Consider the following 23,258-nt stretch of genomic DNA (forward strand, 5'->3'; position numbering starts at 1 on the left):
TAGGCACTGTAATGGTACAAACCATTAAGTTCTTATTTTAATGAAAAATAGGTTCAGTGTCTGATGAGCAGAAATGTGTAAAAGTAAGTTCAGTAGGTGTTTGTTTGTTTGAATTTACAAATGTAGTTATTAAATGTAACTTCTTTATGTCTTTTTTTTTTTTTTTTTTTCTTTTTTATAGGTATGCTTCTTTGTGGCCCTGTACTACAATGTCATTATTGGATGGAGTCTGTTTTACTTTTCCCAGTCTTTTCAGCATCCATTACCATGGGACCAGTGTCCTTTAGTTAAAAATACATCGCATACCTGTAAGTCTGTAATATATTAATGTTTTAAAAATCATCCAAATACAAATCTACTCATTAAGTAAAAGCAAGTCTTTCTGCTGAATTTAACTGGATTTCCATAAAGGCTTACTGGAGAAAAAAATATGATTTTTTTTTCTGCTTTCAGAACTCTCTCTTTAAAAATATATATATATATATAAATATATTTACACACATAGTTGGTTGTTATTAACATAACTGAAGAGAATCAAAGAGAAATTTTTGTATACAAAACTGATATTGAATTTTAATAAGATTTCACTTTATGATATTTGGAAAAATTTAAAACAAACTCATCTAATCTATATTACTATATTTTGAAAGGAACATCATTGTGAACAAGATTTTAAAGAGTAATAAAATTATGTGTTACTTAGTGTGTTGGCAGGAAGAAAAATCCAGTTTTTATTTTTATTTAATTTTTCTTTTTCTGATTTTGATACTGTTTTTCATGCTTACTTGACAAAAAACAAAGGTTCAAGAAGGGTATTTCTCCATTTCATTTAGTATGCATCTCCATTTCATTTAGTTTAGTATACTTCCTTGTGAGAAAGCAGGAAGTGTTGCATTACCAAAAAAAAGCAAAAGATGGAAAATTGTAAACGACAGTGAAATGCATGTAATAAAAGCACTGTTTGCTTTGTAAACTGGTAGCAATAGAATCATTGTTTGCTGCAATAATAAGACATATTATGCAACAGCAGGAAAAGTTCCACATGCCTTAGTTTTAGTTATCTCATAATATTTGCACACTTTGCATTTGTCTTGCTCTTGAAATATTATTATTATTATTTTCATTTCTTTTTATATTGGATCTTAAATTTTTATTTTGTATTTTTCCCCTTTTAATGAAGAACCTAACCAGGGACATTTGGAAAGTTGTACAGTGTTTTTAAATAGTTTTTCCCAGTGTTGTTTGCTTCAGTTATTTGAAACAAATAGTCAGTATTTGTGAATGTTGTTACTCAGTTAAATTGACTGTATTCCACAAGCTATTGTCCATTAATGAAGCCACAGTTTTTGTCTGATTACATTCTCTTATCCTGCCCAAATCATAAGACATAAAGTCTCAACTGAACTATAGCAGAGATCATTTAAACTAAACTAAAACACAAAAAAACATTACATTTGATAACATCCTATCACTTTTGACATTTTATTTTGGAGAAGACCTGACAACTGTGTTAAGTTTCTTAAAATTGCTATATTTCTCCCTTCTTTTCATTAATTACCTTGACTCAGGACCTATCTTAAAGATATGATTGGTTGTCAAATAAAGACATTATTAAAATATATATATATATATCTTCTTTGAAGATTTTGTTCTATTTCTATGTGCTACATGTCTAGATGCACAAAATGTCTTAAGCTGTTAACATGAACAAGGCAGAATTTTAGTATAATGAAAAAAATCACTTTTGGAACAGAAAGCAACTTTCATTTGCACATAGCTGTGTAGGAGCCATTTTCTCCTTTTCTCATCACTTTGATATCATTATTTTATTGATTTTGCATTTGTAATTACATTCCAATTGATTTGAGTGTCATATCAAAGCAGACACATTTGAGAAAGTTTTTAATGTTTTATTTTATTTTTTTTTCCGAAATTAAAATAATCCAACTTTTGAATTCAGAGACTTTTCATAGTATGTAAGTCACAGGTTTTTTATATCGAAAATCTATTCTTATGTGTAAAAAAATAAATGTATGTGTTTATCTAGCTCTTCCTATTATTTAGTACTTAATTCATAGATAAATTCTGCCTAGGACTTGGATTGACCACATGCAGAGGAATACCTTAAAGTGTTTGACAAAGCTATATCCAGGGCTTTTAACCAATAGCAGTTTCTTTTTCTTTTAGAGAACGTCCTAGGACTCTGTGAATTCAGTTTCTAAGTAAATGATGGTAGGACAATTGCAAGTATTGGGAATTAATATAACCTTGTAAAAAGCGTTGGTAAAATAGCTCTGTCCTGAACCCATTCTTTACTTGCTAATGTCTCTTGACAGTTGTGGAGCCAGAGTGTGAAAAAAGTTCTGCAACAACTTATTACTGGTACAGAGAAGCACTGAATATTTCCAGCTCGCTTTCAGAGAGTGGGGGTTTAAACTGGAAGATGACTATCTGCTTGCTGGCTGCCTGGGTCATGGTATGCCTAGCCATGATCAAAGGCATTCAGTCTTCCGGCAAAGTGCGTATGCTGTTTACCTAAATGACAGTGTTTTCCTTTGAAACATTTAAGATCTACTTCACTACATTTTTGTTCACTGCACCCTCTGTCTGCTCTTTCATGAAATGTGTAGGAATAAGATGGAAGCTGTGACTCACCCCAGTATTTGTATAATCTCTACTCTCTTAGTAGTTAAGCATTAAAATTGTAGTAATTTTCATGGAACTATATTAATTTAGTGGAATTGAGATGTGAAGAAGAATAATTTTTGTTCTTACCAGCATAACATGTTGCAATTAACTGCACCTCAGCATTGTTGAACTGTTAATGCAGCGTGAACTTGCTGCTTTCTGAATATCTAAGGAATTAAGTTTCATGTATATCTATACTCTCACTGTGATTGCAGTGCATCCAGGCTGTCAAAATTCACTGTCATTTTTGCCTTTTATTGTTAATGTCATTGTCATTCATCCTTCACAGCTTCATCATCATCAATGAATGATGATGAAAAATAATAAAAATAATAATAAAAGTCCTTTTACTTCTATTTGTATTTATCTATAATCAAAAACAATATCAAAATTCTGTTTGCTTGTTTGTTTCCCTCAATACATAGCACAGCATATAAAGTCATTTGTTGTTGTTGTTTTTGTTTTGTTTGTCTGTTTATTCCAGTATTTATCAGCCAGCTGAATTTCTTCTCTCCAAGATTCCAGACAGAGTTTGGCAACGTTTTACTCTGTAGTACTGCTCTGGTGCTGAACCATACTTCTGTGTCAACAGAAGTTCAAATTATTCTTTCATCTACCTAGTCCTGCTCTCTTCATACTATTTTTTTTTCCCCTTTGTGATATAAGTATTTTAAACTGAGCTGTTAAATTCTTATCTTAGATCAAAAACCATAACTATTTTCCTGAAAAGTCATAAAGGTTATTAAATTCATTTATTGATTCATTAATTACTAGTGATGCAGTATTTTCATCTCATCTGTGTCTCCTTCAGCATTCTCCTAGAAATGAAAGCAGAACAGGATTTATAAGATCTATAATGATATATAGTTATGTTATCACTGCAATGTAATTATAACTGTTTTCATCTAGAGGTCTTATCCTTGTAATTAAGCATATGAGGTGTAGAAGAGATCTCCCAGAAACATTACCTTAGTTGGGACTTTGAATATTCCACCTAAAAGTTATTATCTTAGGATAGGATATATCACCCTTTGGAGATTTCCAAAGGATGAATGAAGGATGAATGACAACGACCTTCTTCCCTCCCTCATTCCTTCATCATCATCATTCATTGATGATGATGATTCATCATCATCATCATGACATTCATCATCACAGCTTCTTTTCAGAATTCTGGATTGTTTCTTTTGACTAATGGTTAACCATCCCTTTGGATCTGAGTACATGACTTTGTCTTCTTTCCTGTTCATACTGACAGATAGGTTGGCTAGTGAATGATTTGCTAGCTCTGTTGATCTCAGTGGGATTTTCAGATGAAGACTAATCTGTTGTTAATTCCCAACACCTACAAAATTCTTTGCTATTAGGAATTTTTTAGCTGAGGTGGAACTTTCTGTGGCCTTTTTAGTATATTTCAGTTAAAGAAACAACTTGCAGCTTTAGCAAGAGAATCATTTTACATAAACTTTAAACCACAGAATAAGCATGCTTTTCAATGACGGAGAATGAAAGATCATATTTGATCATTAATTTCGTGTTTCCTCTCTTTGTCTTTCTGGTAGTCAAAGCAATATTGCTTTCTTGTTTTTATGATTCAAACCTATGACATCTTGAATCACTTCTGTACATTGGAGAATATACCCATATTTCCTCCCTCCCTCTCTCCCTCCCTCCCTCCTTCCCTCCCTTACTCCCTCCCTTTTTCCCTCCCTCATTCCTTCCTGAATTTCTGTTCATGCTGCATCTTTACCATACTATGTACTTGAGTCTAAGTGTAAAGAGAAACATTTCTAAAACAGTCTACTTCTGTTATTCTCATATTCTCATTGAATTCACACTGATCTTCCCTGAAAGGCTTATAGTTTGTTATCAGTCAACACAATGGCAACTGTAGCGTTTTAATACAGTATGATTTTTTTTTTTCTAGTACAGTCATGTAATCTTGCTCTCTTCTGAAGAGATGAGGTGAATGGAACATGTTTTATATATTTCTGAGAATACAGAGTTTTCAGTTCAGACATATTTCCAAAAGATACAGGATAGAGAATGAGACTCTTGAAAATAAAGTTCATGGGTGTCATTTTAAATTTCTTCTTAATGTATTTCAGATCATGTACTTTAGTTCACTTTTTCCTTATGTGGTACTTCTATGCTTTCTGATCAGAGGATTGCTCCTTAATGGGTCATTGGATGGAATTCGTCACATGTTCACACCTAAGGTATGTTCTTAATTTCTGTTTGAAATGTGTTTAAACTTTAAGTGCCAACTTGACCATTTATGAGTGCTCTCAGATAAGCTTATTGCCTTCATAGAAGATTGACCATTTTTGTGTCTGGCATAATTGCTGTTGACCTCAGTGACACAATATCAAGCCGTAAGGTCCAAAGGCTCAAAAATGTTCCAAGGATGTATGTGTGGACTTACCTTCCCAGAGTTGGCTGCCTTTGCAAAGCTAAGCAACTAAAAGTGCTATTTATAAGAATTAAGATGTTTAGAAAGCTCCATAAGTTGGCCAAATGCTTAAAAGAGAAGTGAATCATAGAATCAAAGAATCATAGAATCATAGAACTGCTTGGGTTGGAAGGTACCTCAAAGACCATCTAGTTCCAACCCCCAGCCATGGATAGGTAGATCCACCCATTAGATCAGTTTGCCCAGTGCCTCATCCAATCTGGTCTTGAACACATTCAGGGATGGGACATCCACAGCTTTTCTGGGCAACCTGTTCCAGTGCTTCTCAGCCCTCTGAGGGAAGAATTTCCTCGCAATATCTAATCTAAATCTCCCCTCTTTTATTTTAAAACCACTTCCCCTTGCAATTCCCCCTCATCTGCCAAAGCAAAAAGTTGCTCTCCATCTTTTTTATGAGCCCCCTTTAATTAATAAAAAGCTGCAGTGGGGTCTCCTTGGAGCCTTCTCTGAATGCTTTTTTTCTGGGACATCAAAGTGAAATGCATTACCTCAAATGCTGTCATGGATTTACATAATTAATTTGTCCTTATTGAAAAGGTTGCTCATTTATTTAGAAATAAACTTAACTTGCTTATCATTGCTTTACAGAGTTCTGGTTCTGCAGGAATTTGTAGGCTGCTCAGTCAAATTTGAGGAAATTTGAGGAACAGAGAAATGCAGTGCTTATAGACAAAGATGAATTCTATAGCTGAGATGGAATACATACCTCTAGATGTTATAATTTGGTTTCTCAATGACAGTATTAAAACTTTCTTTAACTAGAACCCCTAGATACCACTAGATACCGAGAGGGAATCAATACTGACACTCCTCTTTAATATCAACCGCGCATCCTTCAACTATTTCGTCTTCCATGAGTTATTCCTAAAATAAGTTGCAGTTGATGCTCATTTTGTAGTTTAATCCTAAAATTGTTAAATTGTTTAAAATGTTCAGATAATCTTGAAAGAAATCCCCCTCGCTGCCATTGGTTGTATTTCTCAAAAAGTTGTGGTTTAAATTTGAGGTTAGGAAGTCTATAAGTCAGATAGAGTATGTATAGATATAAGCCTTAAAAAATATTTTTATTATAATTTTATTATAATCTCCTCTCTATATATTTCTGTTCTTGAACAATAGTTTGGACCTTAGGTTCACTGAAAACTACCTGAAAGAATTTAGACTGTTGTCATTTCCACTTGCTCCAGGTAGACTAAAATGGACTGGTAAAGTGATCTGGGTTGAAAATAATCCATGTTGATAGATAGGAGAGGGTCTTTGATTTAGCCTCTGTTAGTTCAGCAAATAGATCACAACACATTTCCACAAAATAGTTGTGTTAGCACAGCAGAGGACTGGCACATGCTGGTACAGGTGTGAGAGCACAGGGTTAATGAAGAAGGAGCAAATTTCTGTCTTGGGCATGGCTGTTGACCAAAGCAGAAATTCAAAATAATAGCCTTAATGAAAGAAAATAAATAAAGAAAAGTGTATGAAAAGACCAGTGAATTAATGAAATTAAAATATAGGGCTGTATATAGCTTAAATACAGAATTCCCTAAATTTCATAGTTAATATCTTACAATAATAAATCAGTTACAATTTTGCTTTGAAACACTAGGCAATGTTTATCTGAGAGCGTAATACCTTTGATGATACTAAACAATATTTTGAAGAAAGTGAAAAGTGTTTTTTAAAAACCATTTACAGATTCCTTGAAATTAAAACTATTCCTCTAGCTCCCTCTAGTGGAAAAACTCTAACATGACTGTTCGATACAGGTAGGTTAACAGGCAGGTTAAAGTAGGTGTAACAGATATATGTACAATGTAATTATAAAAAATAAATATGTCGGGAATAAGTTTACTGTAATAAAACTCTTTATTTCAAATGTATTTTAGCTGTATATGTCAAAGGTTAAAGAAGGTGTCTATTATCTATCACAGTAGCAGACTTTTTTATTAGAGTGAGACAGTCTTTTGATGCTAGCATCCTCATGCTTTTTAGATTTACTCTTTTCAATAAGGTTTGGGTTACAGAAAAAAAAAAGTCATATTTCCAGAAGTAAGTCTTTTACTGTTAAATGACTGGAGGCCCTGGATTAACTTCCGACAGTCTAATGTTGAAGTCTTTCATGCACTTCTTTGTTATAGTGCAGACTTGAGAAATATCTTAAATAGGTAGATGATGACTCATAACTTAAAAGATATTTCTTGAAGTCTGGTCATCTGAAGAGCAGTTTTATAAAGTTAACATTTAAGCTTTTAGATGAAAGGCTTAGTTGTCCCTCAAACATACCACTCATTTTACTTGATAATTTCAAGGCATCTAGCTTAAGGGAGATTTGATTTCTGCACTGTGCAGATTCTGGTGGCCAACATTTATTTTACATGTTGCATTTTTCTTTACATATTTGCATGAACTGTAGTATAATTCCATATAAACACGTGTATGTATGTCATAGTCACCTTTTTTTTTTTTTCTTTTTTCTTTTTTTTTTTTAACAAAACAAAAAGGTAGCAACAACCAAAACAACTTTCAACATACATACTACATTTATAAAAGGGTTGGCCGTCCCAAAATAAATCTTAATTCTAATGTCCATCAGTACAGGTAGTGTAAGAAAAGAGAGTACCAAAAAACACCCCAAACAGATGTTCTTTGATTTCATTGTGTAACTAGCTGCAAGTTAAATTATCATATAGATCCGTTAGTATCTCATTTTTTTGGAACTTACTGTATAGAATGTTTCTTTTTAAGGATTATATTGCATAAAATCAATGGAAATTCTGGCCCATAAGTGCACCCAATTTTAGGTGTCACATTCAGCTTTATCACAATGAAAATATATTTGTAGTGGAGTATTAGCATTTTATGATATAGGTTGTCTTCATGTTTTTGTGTTCTTTTCATGTAATAGAAATGCATTTTATAGCTGACGTCTATTGTATCTAATTTCAAACAGCTTGAAATAATGCTGGAGCCCAAGGTCTGGAGAGAAGCTGCTACTCAGGTGTTCTTTGCCTTAGGGCTCGGATTTGGTGGAGTCATTGCCTTTTCAAGCTACAACAAGAGAGACAACAACTGCCATTTTGATGCTGTACTGGTGTCCTTCATCAATTTTTTCACTTCTGTGCTGGCAACCTTGGTGGTGTTTGCAGTTCTGGGCTTCAAAGCCAATATCATAAATGAAAAATGTGTTATCCAGTATGAATATCCATTTTTAATTATTACTTTAATGGAAAATTTCATTTATGAATGCACACAGATCATCACATTTGATTTCTCTATTTTGTTGTATTTCACAGAAATTCAGAGAAGATTTTAAAACTTTTGAAAACAGGCAATCTGAGCCAGGATATGATCCCACATCATATCAATTTCTCAAGCATTACAGCAGAAGATTACAATTTAGTTTATGACATTATTCAGAAAGTTAAGGAAGAAGAATTTGATTCTCTTGGTCTGAAATCTTGTCAAATTGAGGATGAACTTGACAAGGTGAGAGTGATAAGTATGTATTAATTACAAAGATTATAAATGGAGGAATATTTGCAAGTCCAAAATAAACTGTGGTGTATACCCACACAGAATATTAATACTTTGTACCTATAGAGATTGATATGAAAACATGATTCTCACTGGAGCTGGTGAGAGCACTTCTGTGTCTGATGTCTTAATACAGTCTGCTTTCTAGTGTATTTTGATCATAACATTGCTCCTTAAGAGGCAATAAAATTTTAAAGTTCTGTTTCACCAAAGGCGTTTTTTCAGTCTAAATAGAGATATATTTATTCAACATCTCAAACTATGACATCTTTCAATGTCAAGATATCATTGCTAAATATAAATATGATTTTATTGGAAAGGAAAAGTTATTTTTTATTACATAGTTTTAATTAACATTATCATATTTAAAATCTTTATTTTAAACCAGATCTGTAAAAGAAATTTTTTGAACTTCACTTTGGAGGGACTTCCAGTTTTAAACACTGACCTCTGTGAAGTTGCATCAGCATCTGAAGCTAAAATATCAAATTGGCAACTTAGACATTTAAAAGTTCAGTACTGTTTCTACCTTTTTAATCTGAAGCAAGTAAATATAGAAATGAAATCCTTTATATACTAACAGGAGAGACTAGACTGTGTTTTATAGCCATCCAGTATAATAGCTCTGTGCAAAATTATCAGTGAAAGAGCAAAAAAATATGTTGTTAATATCAATCAATGTACAGCCAAATCCAGTATGTCCATACTAGTTAAGTTAGCATGGATGGGAGAATCATATGTTAGATATCAGCTAACTCTCCCTTCAAGATTTAATCAATTGACAAACATGAAGTCAAACTGTCACTCTAAAAAAAAAAAAAACCAGTGTGAATTATAATGTGATTTTTATTTATTTTATTTTCTCACTGACAGGCTGTTCAAGGAACTGGTTTAGCTTTTATTGCCTTTACAGAAGCAATGACCCACTTTCCTGCTTCTCCCTTCTGGTCAGTCATGTTCTTTCTCATGTTGGTGAATTTGGGACTAGGAAGTATGTTTGGAACCATTGAAGGCATCATCACACCCATTGTTGATACCTTCAAAGTTAGGAAAGAAATTCTTACTGGTGAGTTTCGCAGCGTTTCTTTTCTCAACAGAGCAGTAAGCTTAAAATTGTTTTGGAGAATATGAAGTTTGTTTGTTTGTTTGGTTGGTTATTTATTTTATTTTGACATGAAAGTTTTCAGTACTTACATTTAACAGACAAGGAAATCACTGTACATCCATGCACATGTACGTTAATATCTGCAAGTAAATCCTTTTTCTGAATGCTACAAGAGTGGGAATTCTTCAGTTCTTCAACTCTTCTTCAATTTAATGAAGAATTAATTAATTCTGTTAGAATTTTCTTTATGTTAAGCTGTTCTGAGCTCTTCCAGAATACTTTCCATTCTAGCCTGTGTCACAGATCAGGGAAACAAAGCCAAAGGAATGATTAAAAATACATTGTAAATCATGACAAACTATTTCAATAAAGCTAAATGGAATCTTAAAATATGATGAAATGTTTATTATATTAAAAATAAGTGCAGTTACTCCAGTTGCTCTCCAGAACAATATATATATATATTTATTTATTTATTTATTTATTTTTTCTGTTGAATATGTAAAGGGTCTTAAACAAGGATTTTTTTCTTTTCCTTTTTCTAATGCCTGAAATCATGTGAGGTACAGCTTGTTCATGTATTCATGATTGTCTTGTAGCAGTTTCTTTTTGAAATATGAAATAAGCATAAAATATGAAAGTTAGGTTTCTGAAAATTTTCAGGACAGCTGCAGGGCACTTGGTATAATGGTAGGTTTGGATTTTGTATCAATAGCTATGACAAGAGGGATAGAAAATTATAAACTGTTTTCATATTTTCTAGCTCTATGGTGCAAATAGTATGTTTTCTAAGAGTTAAACCCTGGTACAGCAGAACACTTTTCTGACTGCTGAGTTCTTAGGTAATAGGTAATTAACTGAATGCATGGATATATATATATTTTTTAACTTTATTTTTTATTTTTTGCTTTGCTTGGTCTAAGAATAAAATTGTTCCTAAAGATTAAACAGCTGATTTTTCTTCAGTCTTAAACTATTGAGCACTTTTTTTTTTTTTTTAATATGTTTTTAAGTTCATATTGAAAAACCAAAGTGGCGTTCAGAAATTTTAGGGCTATTTGCCCTAAGTATATATGCAAATAATATGTTATACAGTTATTACTCTGGAATAATATAGTAATTCCTTTTTATGGAATTTGAAATAAAATATATTAAGAAGATAGTATATAAAGATGTAAAGATAAGATGAAGATATAAATGAAAATATCTTCTTATAAAATATAAAGAAGATATAAAGAAATATACAAGAACTGCTTTTCTCTGCTACTATTTTTGTGTTATATATGCATGATTTTTACTACTTCAGTTAGTTGTACTCAAAGAATTAAAACATAACATAACACAGCCCAGAGAAAGCAGTCTAGGAGGTTTCTGGAGAGTGTGGAAGATAGCTTCCTGACAGAGCTGGCTAGTGAGCCTACCAGGGGAAGTGCCCCGCTAGACCTTCTCTTCACAAACAGAGAAGGACTGGTGGGAGATATGGTGGTTGGAAACTGGCTTGGACAGAGTGACCATGAAATGGTAGAGTTCTCCATTCTTGGAGAAGCCAGGAAGGGGACCAGTAAATCCGCTGTATTGAACTTCCAGAGGGCTGACTTGGAACTGTTCAGGACACTGGTTGGTAGAGTCCCTTGGGAGGCGGTTCTGAAGGGCAGAGGAGTCCAGGAAGGCTTGGCGCTCTTCAGGAAGGAAATCTTAATGGCGCAGGAGCAGTCTGTCCCCACGTGCCCAAAGACAAGCCGCGGGGAAGAAGACCGGCCTAGCTGAACAGAGAGTTGTGGCTTGAGCTTAGCAGGAAAAAGAGGGTTTACAATCTTTAGAAAAGAGGGCAGGCCACTTGGGAGGACTATAACGATGTTGCGAGGCAGTGCAGGGACAAAATTAGGAAGGCCAAAGCTCATCTGGAGCTCAATCTGGCTACTGCCGTCAAAGACAACAAAAAATGTTTTTACAAATACATTAATGCAAAATGGAGGATTAAGGAGAATCTCCATCCTTTACTGGATGTGGGGAGGAAATTAGTTACAAAAGATGAGGAAAAGGCGGAGGTGCTTAATGCCTTCTTTGCCTCAGTCTTTAGCAGCAAAACCAGTTGCTCTCTGGATACACAGTACCCTGAACTGGTGGAAGGGGATGGGGAGCAGAATGTGGCCCTCACTATCCATGAAGAAATGGTTGGCGACCTGCTATGGCACTTGGATGTACGCAAGTTGATGGGGCCAGATGGGATCCACCCGAGGATACTGAGAGAACTGGTGGAGGAGCTGGCCAAGCTGCTTACCATCATTTATCAACAGTCCTGGCTATCGGGGGAGGTCCCAGTCGACTGGTGGCTAGCAAACGTGACACCCATCTACAAGAAGGGCTGGAGGGCAGACCTGGGAAGCTATAGGCCTGTCAGTTTGACCTCACTACCAGGGAAGCTCATGGAGCAGATTATCTGAGTGTCATCACGCGGCACTTACAGGGCAACCAGGTGATCAGGCCCAGTCAGCATGAGTTTATGAAAGGCAGGTGCTGTTTGATGAACCTGATCTCCTTCTATGACAAAGTGATGCACTTGGTGGATGAGGGAAAGGCTGTGGATGTGGTCTACCTTGATTTCAGCAAGGCTTTTGACACTGTTTCCCACAGCATTCTCCTCAAGAAACTGTCTGCTCGTGGCTTGGACTGGCGTATGCTTTTTTGGGTTAAAAACTGGCTGGGTAGCCGGGCACAAAGAGTCGTGGTGGATGGAGTCAAATCCAGCTGGAGGCCGGTCGCTAGTGGCGGTCCCCAGGGCTTGGTGCTGGGGCCGGTCCTCTTTAATATCTTCATCGATGATCTGGATGAGGGCATTGAGTGCACCCTCAGTAAGTTCACAGATGACACCAAGTTAAGTGCGTGTGTCGATCTGCTTGAGGGTAGAAAGGCTATGCAGGAGGATCTGGATAGACTGCACTGATGGGCTGAGGTCAACTGCATGAAGTTCAACAAGGCCAAGTGCCGGGTCCTGCAGCTGGGGTGCAATAACCCCAAGCAGAGCTACAGGCTGGGAGATGAGTGGTTGGAAAGCTGCCAGGCAGAGAAGTACCTGGGAGTATTGGTTGATAGTCAGCTGAATATGAGCCAGCAGTGTGCTCAGGTGGCCAAGAAGGCCAACAGCATCCTGGCTTGTATAAGAAGCAGTGTGGCCAGCAGGTCTAGGAAAGTGATTGTCCCCCTGTACTCGGCTCTGGTGAGGCCACACATTGAGTACTGTGTTCAGTTTTGGGCCCCTCACTACAAGAAGGACATGGAGGTGCTCGAGCAAGTCCAGAGAAGGGTGACAAAGCTGGTGAGGGGTCTGGAGAACAAGTCTTACGAGGTGTGGCTGAGGGAGCTGGGTTTGTTCAGCCTGGAGAAGAGGAGGCTCAGGGGCAACCTTTTCGCTCCTTATAAGTACGTTAAAGGAGGATGTAGCGAGGTGAGGTTGGTCTATTCTCCCACGTGCCTAGTGACAGGATGAGGGGGAACGGGCTAAAGTTGTGCCAGGGGTGTTTTAGGTTGGATATTAAGAAGAGCTTCTTTACTGAGAGGGTTGTTAGGCATTGGAATGGGCTGCCCAGGGAAGTGGTGGAGTCACCATCCCTGGAGGTGTTTAAAAGACATTTAGATGTTGAACTTAGTGATATGGTTTAGTGGAGGACTTGTTAGTTTTAGGTCAGAGGTTGGACTTGATGATCTTGAGGTCTCTTCCAACCTAGACAATTCTGTGATTCTGTGTGATAATGTTTTTATAATTAATTTTTATACTGGAATGCCTGTGTTAAGCTTCATATAATATCAGTGGGACTTAATAAGGATTATGCTTGCACTATAGTTTGTGATTAAAAACCACAATTTGTCATTTTGTAGAAGTACTGCATTACATTTGCAACTTTTTTCACTATAATTCCACTTCCGTTTTCAGGGAAACCAACTCATATGCTTAAAGTTAATTTTGTGCTCCAGTATTCCAAATTGGAGTTTGCATGTATACGTGCTGAAAAGTGTACCTACCAGAGTGTAGTTTACAACTGAAGGTGCTGTAGTGGGTTTACATGGCAAGGTTTTGGTAGCAGGGAGCCATAGGGGTGGTTTCTGTGAGAAAGATCTAGAAGCTGCCCCATGTTTGGGAAGGGCCCCATTGTTTTCCAGATCCGAGCCAATAAGCGATGTTGTTTTGCGCCTCTGTGAGAGCATATTTAAGACAGGGAAAAAACGCTGCGCCACACAGCAGCCGGGAGAGTCAAGGGAGTGAGAGAACAGCCTTGCACCAAGGTCAGTGTAGAAGGAGGGGGAGAGGTGCTCCAGGCGCCGGAGCAGAAGTCCCCTGTGGCCTGTGGTGAGGACCACGGTGAAGCAGGATGTCCCCCTGCAGCCCATGGAGTACCACGGTGGAGCAGGGTTCCACGCTGCAGCCCGTGGAGGAGACCACGGTGGAGCAGGTGGCCCTGCACCGACGGAGGCTGCCGCCTGTGGAAGACCCCTGCCGGAGCAGATTCCGGGCCGGACCTGTAGCCCGTGGAGAGGAGCCCACGCAGGAGCAGGTGACCCGGCAGGAGCTGCTGCCCGTAGGGGAGCCAGGTTGGAGCAGTTTTCTCCTGAGGGATGGACCCCGTGGTACGGACCCATATCTGGAGCAGTTCTGAAAGAGCTGCTGCCTGTGGGAAGCCCACGCCGGATCAGTTCATCAAGGACTGCATCCCGTGGGTGGGACCCCACAGCACAGTGGACGAGAGTGATCGAGAAGGAGCGGCAGAGAAGAAGTGCTGTAGACTGACCATAACCCCCATTCCCCCGTTCCCCTGCGCCGCTCGGGGGGAGGAGATGGAAGAGGGTGGATGGGGGGAAGGTGCTTTTGTTTTTTTTTTCCCTTTGTTTTCTCACTTCTCTCGCTTGTTAGTTGTAGGCAATAAATCTTACTATCTCCTTATGCCGAGTCTGTTTTGCCCGTTACAATAATTATTGCGTGATTTTCTCGTCCTTATCTCAATCCTTGAGCCCTTTTCACATATTTTCTCCCCATTCCTCTTTGAGGAGGGGGAGTGAGAGAGCGGCTGTGGTGGAGCTCGGCTGCCCACTCGAGCGGAACCACGACAGGTGCATGTTTTTTGGGTGGGCGGTATGACGTGATGGGAGAACATAAAAATAACAAGGATTTCTAAATTTGCTTATATACAGTTCTAAAATTCTTTTCTCAGGGTTAATAATAAGACTCAGTGTAATTAATGTAATTAATGAGACAAACATTGGGAAGATTTTATCTGTGTTGAAAAGAGTGATCATATTATACCACAATATTTTAAAAAGTGTCACTGTCTTCCTTTTGTTATTTTAATCAATTACAAATAGCTGGTATTAATACAATGACTATATTATTTGTAAGAGTATTTTATACTTTTGCTTGGATTTAGCTCACCTAATTTTAGACTGCGTAGGTGCAGCCTTAACCTTAGTTCTCAGTGGAAAAGAAGAAAAGGGCACTTCAAGTGGGAGAATCAGTTTTGCTCGACCTACAGCTGATTTCACAATTTATTGAAATTTGACTTGTTTTATAGCTGCTTAAGCATTCAAACCTGTTCTTGATGGATTTAGTAGGAAAAAAAAAGTTATATTGAGATTGATTGTGTAGGTGATCTAGTGATCAAATAATATGATGCTCAACAGTTTTCTTTATTTTAGCCTTGCAGTCACATTAAGTGAAATATTTATTGAGATATAGTCCTTTGATTAATCTGTGCTGCTTAATGGGGGCTGCTGTAATACGGTAATTACAGTAACTACTTCTGGTTTCATGACATTTCTGTTTCATAAGGGAGAGGTAGGATTCCTAATATTCTCAAAATTGCCACCAAAAAATAAGGAAAGTGATAACAACTTTCATTATATGAAATAATGTGTTAAAGTACAACTTTGCTATATCAAACTCTCTCTTCATTTCCTCTTTTTCTGTGAAAATTGTGATTATTACAGTTTACAATTCTTCATTACAGTCATCTGCTGCTCGGTGGCATTTTTTATTGGCCTGATCTTTGTGCAGCGCTCTGGAAATTATTTTGTCACGATGTTTGATGACTACTCAGCTACTCTGCCCCTGCTTATTGTGGTCATTTTGGAGAACATTGCAGTTACCCGCATTTATGGAATAGAAAAGTAAGTGAAGGAAATCTATTTCCCTGTCTACATCAACAGTATTCAATACAATATTTATTGTTATTATAATTTTATAGCACCAATTATTTTGTATATACACACAAATTAAAGCCAATAGAAAGATATCCCAATCTAAAGAGAGCCTTTCAAACTGACTGTTACATAGAGATAGGGAAGAAAGCAAACCAAAATGAAAGCAGTAGGAATTAAGGATGAAAACAGGAATTTATCTTTTCTGGTTTGTGCAACTGTAAAGGTGTTATTCTTGGAATGATAAGGGAGTCAAAGTTTGTCAATGTGGACTTGAATCAAGTCTTCCTTTAAGAACAGGTTAGAACCTTAGGAAGAAGGCATAATGCATCAGGACAGTGTAGTGAAGCTCAGAGAATAAACTACAACAGGCCCACAAAAAGGAGAATGAGGCAAAAAAGAGATAAAATAGAGCTAGAAAGGAGTCTGGATGGGTAAGAGGAATTTATATATGGAAAGGACACCAAGAGAAGGATTTCAAGGAGTAATAACAGCAGTCTAAGCAGCAGATAAGGAGGAGCATTTTGAACAGATCTGCAGTATTTTGTCCGAGAGAGGAACAAAGTAAAATAAGAAAGTTTCAATTTATTATCTAGATTTAGCTTGCGATGTTGTAGCAGCTGATTGTTCTTTGCATTTGTTGTGAGAGAGGAAATAGAGGAAATGATAGGGAAGAACAGGATCAAAACTTACATGGAAGCAGCACATTTGGCAATAAAATTAAGTAACCTTCTATCAGTGATAACTGAAGAGAAGAGTAAAGAGCATCATGTCTCTAATTTCTTTACATCATTTGACAGAGATCAACAGAATGTGTTCACTAAGTGCTACACTTTTAAGGAATAGAGGTGCTTGTATCAAAAATAACTCATGTTATCCACAGATAAAGCATGCTATATTAGTATGTTGAAGTAATTTAAACATTGGTGATTCTTTCATATGTATAAAGGGTGACATAAATGGGTATTTTTTCTTTGACTTTTCATCTGTTCAATCTGAGTAATCAACTAGTCCCTTGCTATAATGAAAAACAATATAAGAAAATATAATCATATGGATTCTAGATATTTTTTCTGGTCTATGCAAATAGTGTCTGGACTACATACTCATTAATACAGAATTTCTACCAAGGCCAAGTGTGTAAGTCTATAATTGGACACATACAAAATACCATGTAGATGTTTTTACTCATACAAACAAAAGATGATACAAGTGGCCTTGGCATCAAGGTGCTATTGTCTAATCAAATAGAGTTCCACTGTGCAGAGAGGTAGACACTCCAAGAATCACCAATTTACTAGTGATGAACTTGGTGTTTAGGAGTAGCTAAAATATGGTAATACTTTGCTTCTGTATCAGATGGCCATTGCTTGATATTTTCAGATGTTCTGACAGAACACAGTAAACAGCTAACAGATTTCTTGTGCCTAATGACCACCTGATTATTTCTGTGGAGTATTCCTTCATTTCTTCTGATGTATAAATTTCTCCAGAATATTTTTCTTCATGAACCCAGCATTCTTGTTTGCAAAAACTGCCAGAATGAACAACCTCACATTGTCATTAGCTGTAGTAGCTCCCATGGGGGATAGTCATAGATAAAGATTTGTGTATAAGTAACATTAAAATCTCTGAATAGGAATAGAAAAAAGAAAGAAAATAAAATAAAAGACGGAAAAAAAAAAAAGCATGGAAAGGGATTACAGCCAAAGGGTAGAAAAAAAGGCAATATGTGGATCCTTGCAGCCAGGAAGGCATAAAATGTTAGATAATTATCAGTTAACATCATGAACCCTGGTATTGCAAAGCAGCAGATATCAAATTTTGCATAAAATTCACAGAAAAAAAATAAGGAAATGGAACCAGAGATTTATGGAATACATCACCTATAGATGGGGGACAATGCTTCTGAAGATACCTGATTGAAAGTGTAAGGTAAGTGGGAGATAAACACTGAAATAAGTGAAGTTAAAGGAGCTCGGTAGCTTATGATAGAGGATTAGTAGTGTGAAGAAGTGAAGTATGGTGAAAGACTTTGAAAATGAAGAGAACAGATTTATGTTTCATTGGGTGAAGAGCTGGAGAGAGCAGAAAGAAAAGGCTGTGTGCTCTCTATAGAGAGCTCAAACCATTTGTAAATTCAGCTTCTTTTTAACAATATGTTTCAGTGCAATGTAAACAAAGGATAGAATACCCCAAACGATGTGGTTCAAAAAATTTTTGAGTGTTTATTTGACAGTGACTTTACATGTGTAACTGCTTTCGAAACATGTTTATTGCTATAAGAACATTTTCCATGCACAAATTTCAAAAGAAAGTGGGATCACAAGGAAGTTAAAACAGAATCAGGGCTTGTGCACACTCCAAAAGAGTTAGCTATAAAAATATTCTCCCTTTTTCTTCTGGCTCTGGAACAGCGTACTCCTCCATCAGGAATACAAAAATAGGAGTTTTGTTCAGCTCATAATTTGCAATTTTGAGGCACAAGGAGGCAGATTTAAAACTTTGCAGTTTTATTTCAGCGGCTTATATGATGCAAACCAAAGCTTATATATAAAGTTTTTTTTTGTTTGTTTGTTTGTTTTTTTACACTGCAACATGCATATAGGTTCGAAATTAATCCTGCAAAATTGATAATATGTGATGTTTTTTATATGTGCTCAAAAGTGATGACACATACCTTAGCAAACAACTCATTAGACAATATAGAAAGATATGAAAAAGAATCCTGTAAATTAGAGATGAGTTTAAATATCTTTCCAGCATTGTCCAGCAAGCAGCCCACATGCTAAATTTGGTCCAATACATGCTCCCATTGGCTTCTGCTTCTGAGAAGGAGCAGAGGACTGGTATCATCTCTTGCCTGGCAAATGTTCAACAGAGTAGTCTTACTGCTTTCTAGTGCTCATGTTGACAGTATGGCCAAGGAAGAGTAGGTGAATTGTAGCTATGGCTAGGTTTGGTCTACCTCAGAATTAGTGTCTCCTTTTTCTTATACCTCCACATAAAAACAGAAACAGTCATAGGCTATATCCATGACTTCTGCTTGCATCAACAGTAGTAGGCAGTCTGGTCTGCCTCTGTAATTTCACTCGTTCTCTACTGCCTGGAGTACCTAAACTACTCATGTCTTCTCATTGCAGCATAAGGCCTTTCATGTGAGGTGGCACAGGAGCTTAAGTCTGTATTAGCCTCTGTAAAAGTGTCAGGGCAGAAGCAGAAAGAGAGAAAGGATTCTTGTACAATCTGTGAGGTGAAGAGGTGGGGCAGACTGATTTCTCAGATCTTTTTTGCAGCAAACTGTTCTCGTGGGAGGAAGGGGTAGATGTTCTTGGGAGAAGGGAGATCTCTATGCAGTCTGCCTCTGCATATGAATGCGGCCCTGTGGTCTCACAGAATAGAAGGGGAGTGAAGCCTTTACAATATGGAACAGGAGGTGCAGCTTCCAAGATCATCCTCTTCTAAATGATCTTTGAATGTGACAGATGTGATGATTGTGATGATTCTTCCATCACTATCTTCTAATAAGTATCTTCAAATAATGTTGATATCCATATTGCTTTAAAAAAAATAATAAAAAGGATATGTGCAGTTTTCTGAATTGTAATCACACTTAGCAGAGTCCTCAAGTAGTTGAAGTATCCACTATTCAGAATAGAGGAGAAGGCTCAATTGTTAAGAATCTTTGCAGTGTAGTCTTTCATAAAACGCAAGCTATCTTTATGTATTTCCGGTACCACTCAACCTTGTTAATGGAAGCTAATAGAAGGTAGCTTGGTCTTCCAATTTTGCTTTGCTGATTGCATCTACAAGAAAGATTATTCTTGAGAAAATTTTAACACATAATACCACTTGAATTCACAAATTCGGTGAACATGTGTTTCAAGGGAATGTCTGAAAATGTGATCTCAGTTATATTTCAGTTTCACTCTACTCATCCAGGAAGATCCAGAACTAAAATTATGCATTTAATGCACCTCAAGATGCCTTCAGTATCCATTTTCTTTTCAGAAGTCTAGCATTGTAAGTTGGATTGGGCATTAAACTTGGACTCAAAACTGTTATTGAATAGAAGGACATCACAACTCTGTATTTTACTTCCAATTGTATTAGGATTTAAGTCTGATTCTTTAGAAGTCAAAGCTAGTTTACTAACTCACAGCACTGTGGAGTAATTCCTTCTGTTCATCTGTTCAGAACTGGTTATAGAAGATCCATTGTCAGCCCATTAAGTCAGCTAAAGTGCAGCCATTTGTATACATAAATTTGGTCAGCATGTCCCTTCAAATTAGGTGCTCTGTGTCAGCTATAGCACTAGAAATTTAAGTGTACTGAGTAACGATAACCTTTTATTCCCTTCACAGATTTATGGAGGATCTAAAAGACATGCTTGGTTTTTCTCCAAGTCAGTATTATTACTACATGTGGAAGTATGTTTCACCTTCAGTATTGTTATGTTTGCTGGTAGCTAGCATTGTCCAAATGGGATTAAGTCCTCCTGGCTACAATGCATGGATTGAAGACATGGTATGTATGTAACAGATGCCATCACTATCACAATGATCATACATGAAATATTTCAGAAGTACATGAAAAGACAAAAAATTATGATTGCAAATTCAAATCATTATAAATAATGACATGGTGCTTAACTATCTTTTTAACTTTAAAGTACTTCTTTTGCTTTAAAATATAACTGCTTGACATGAATTTATGTGTGTGTTTGTTGTTTTTTTTTTGTGAGTTTTAGTTTGTTATATGTTGGAGATGTTCTTAAGGACAAGAGATTTTGTTGACTTTCTTTAAATTTTATTTCATTGCAGAAAGCAGTTGGTAATAATGCTGAATAAATCATTTCAGATATCCCATCATTTTTAGTGATGGGATTATACTGAGATTAGCCACGTCATAATTTTTCCTACTTGGAGGCAGGTAGTGTCTGCTGTCCCTTATTTGGAATGCGGATTTGAATCTGTCCTGTGATCATCTTAAATGAATACCCCAACAGTCCAAATTTTGAGTTCAGCATGCCTCTACCTCGCAGGCTTGGGCTGCTCCTTTCCCTGTATAAAATTAAATGTTAATTGAGCTATTAGACAAATTAAGTTTGCTGCCCAGAGATAAATGCTTGCAACAGAAGCATGCTTGTGAGGTAGAGTCATTGTCCCAGTAAATGCGTTTTATTTTACATGAAGCTTACATGAAGTAGAACAATCCTGCAAGGTGATCTGAGACAGTCCCTGCCTACGCTAGCTGTTAGCCTACAGAACCTTGCAGATATAGTTACAGATGCCACTACGCACTGCTGTGATGTTGTCTTGTGTCTAGAATATGTTCTACACACCTTTTAAAGGATCATGGAACAATTACAAACAAGCTGTAGCTCAAGGTCTGATGTGAAAATCCTGATTTGGGCTCTGCTTCAGTGCTCTGAGCATCTCAGAAACTTTGGGTTGGCATTTTGGTCCTACTCACTGGCAGGAAGACAGCAATCATCTATTTCTATGATTGTTCAACTTTGAGATCTGAAGTAGTGCCTACATTGTGAGTGCAAGATAACAAGAAGATGAGCATGTGTTTGAAAACTGCAGGCCTTGGTAAGGACCGCAGATTTCCTCTTTTTAAAGTAAAAATGTATTAATAGTCTTTTTCTCTTGTCTTGCTCAGGCTACAGAAGAGTTCCACAGCTATCCAACATGGGGAATGATTGTCTGTATATCTCTGATGGTACTGGCCATACTGCCAGTCCCAATAGTCTTCATAGTGCGTCGCTGCAACCTTATTGATGACAGCTCTGGTAGCTTGGCATCCGTATCCTACAAAAGGGGCCGGATAATAAAGGAGCCTGTTAATCTGGAGGGAGATAATACAAGTCTGATTCATGGGAAGAGTCCAAGTGAAGTGCCATCTCCAAATTTTGGGAAAAACATATATCGAAAACAGACTGGATCACCCACTCTGGATACTGCTCCAAATGGACGCTATGGTATTGGATACCTAATGGCAGATATGCCTGATATGCCAGAATCTGACCTGTAACTACAGAAAAAATGTTCTCTGTTGTTCTTCTTGCTGATCATGGCTTTCCTAAGAGAAGTGGTCAGCTTCACTTACTAGGGTGCGATCTCAGGTGCTCTGTAGTGGCAGTCTTTAAGATACCATGACTGACCATACAGGTTGAGAAAACTCCTTTTGGATTAGTTCTGTGGGTTTTCATTTGCACTGAAGGGAATAAATGAAAAATCAATGGCAGCCTACATCTGCTAGCATAGCTGAGAATTAGTTTTTTAAATTAATTTCTAAATTTAAAACTTTCTGTCACTGAAGCCCAGGTCTCACTCAAATGATGTAATATTTCTGAGGTAATATCACTGAAAATCCTTTTTTGTTTGTTTTGTTTTGTTTCTGCTTTCAAGTTAACTCCCCAGTATTAAAAGTGAGCTCTAAAGTAGTTCACCAAACCCATGTTGTGCACACATTTGTATATACCCTATGTAGATATGCTGTATTTATTTTGTTAGCACTGATAATTACTTAGGCTATTAGCTGAGTAAAAAAGAAACCTGCAAACTATTTTCTTATGTAATAGCTGTATAGAACAGTAGTATTAGAAAATCAAGGAGTAGACTTATGGGAAGGTAAAGAAAGATTCCCTGTTCACTGGGGACTGCATAAACTGTCTGTATATTTTGTGTAAAATATTTGCTTTTTCAGTGTGAAAACAATGTAAGAGTGAGTCACTCCAAGAATCTTAAGGATTGTGCAGATTCTGCATTTTTTTCTATTCTGTGTGCCTAAAAATGAACTTGATATTTATTGTGGTTACAAGATTACATATATATTATATTTATATAATATACTTGTAATGTAAATATGTATATTATTCTGTATGTAATTGTTTCAAAAGTTAAAGCAAGATGGCTTTTTTAATTACTCTCCTGTTTTTTGCTTCTGTTTTATGCAGATAATTTTTTTCAGTCAGTAATTGTTAAGAACTGTATGGCATTACATTTTAACCTATTAATAAATAGATTGACAAGGTATTCTCTGTAATTTCCTTTGCCAATTCCAAGAACACAGCCTGAATTACATTTACCAACTAAGGTGAGGTGCTTAAAGAATCTGAAAACAAATGTGGTAAATCAGACTGTCCTCTTTTTATTTAACTATTGGACATGGACTTTACTATGAACACAATAGTTGATGTATCATTGTAAATTGACATGATACTCTGAAAGTTAGAAGGTAATTTATTCTGTACCTCAAAGGTACAGAATG

The 23,258-nt window shown here is 36.6% G+C and overlaps 1 protein-coding gene across 4 annotated transcripts in view; it reads left to right on the plus strand.

The window, feature by feature from the left end:
* Window positions 1-23,023, plus strand: part of SLC6A15 (solute carrier family 6 member 15) — a 43,009-nt gene extending 19,986 nt beyond the window's left edge. For all 4 annotated transcript variants that reach the window (XM_032187443.1, XM_032187459.1, XM_032187435.1 and 1 more), the window contains 9 exons: window positions 182-308; window positions 2,337-2,518; window positions 4,797-4,907; window positions 8,106-8,347; window positions 8,449-8,641; window positions 9,563-9,755; window positions 15,791-15,950; window positions 20,345-20,507; window positions 21,648-23,023. In XM_032187443.1, the coding sequence (XP_032043334.1) occupies window positions 182-308; window positions 2,337-2,518; window positions 4,797-4,907; window positions 8,106-8,347; window positions 8,449-8,641; window positions 9,563-9,755; window positions 15,791-15,950; window positions 20,345-20,507; window positions 21,648-22,019 (1,743 nt within the window). In that variant the 3' untranslated portion in view covers window positions 22,020-23,023. The remainder of the gene's footprint in view (window positions 1-181; window positions 309-2,336; window positions 2,519-4,796; window positions 4,908-8,105; window positions 8,348-8,448; window positions 8,642-9,562; window positions 9,756-15,790; window positions 15,951-20,344; window positions 20,508-21,647) is intronic.
* The last annotated feature ends 235 nt before the right edge of the window (window positions 23,024-23,258 follow it).

This window comes from Aythya fuligula, chromosome 1 (assembly GCF_009819795.1).
Source record: "Aythya fuligula isolate bAytFul2 chromosome 1, bAytFul2.pri, whole genome shotgun sequence".
NCBI lineage: Eukaryota > Metazoa > Chordata > Aves > Anseriformes > Anatidae > Aythya > Aythya fuligula.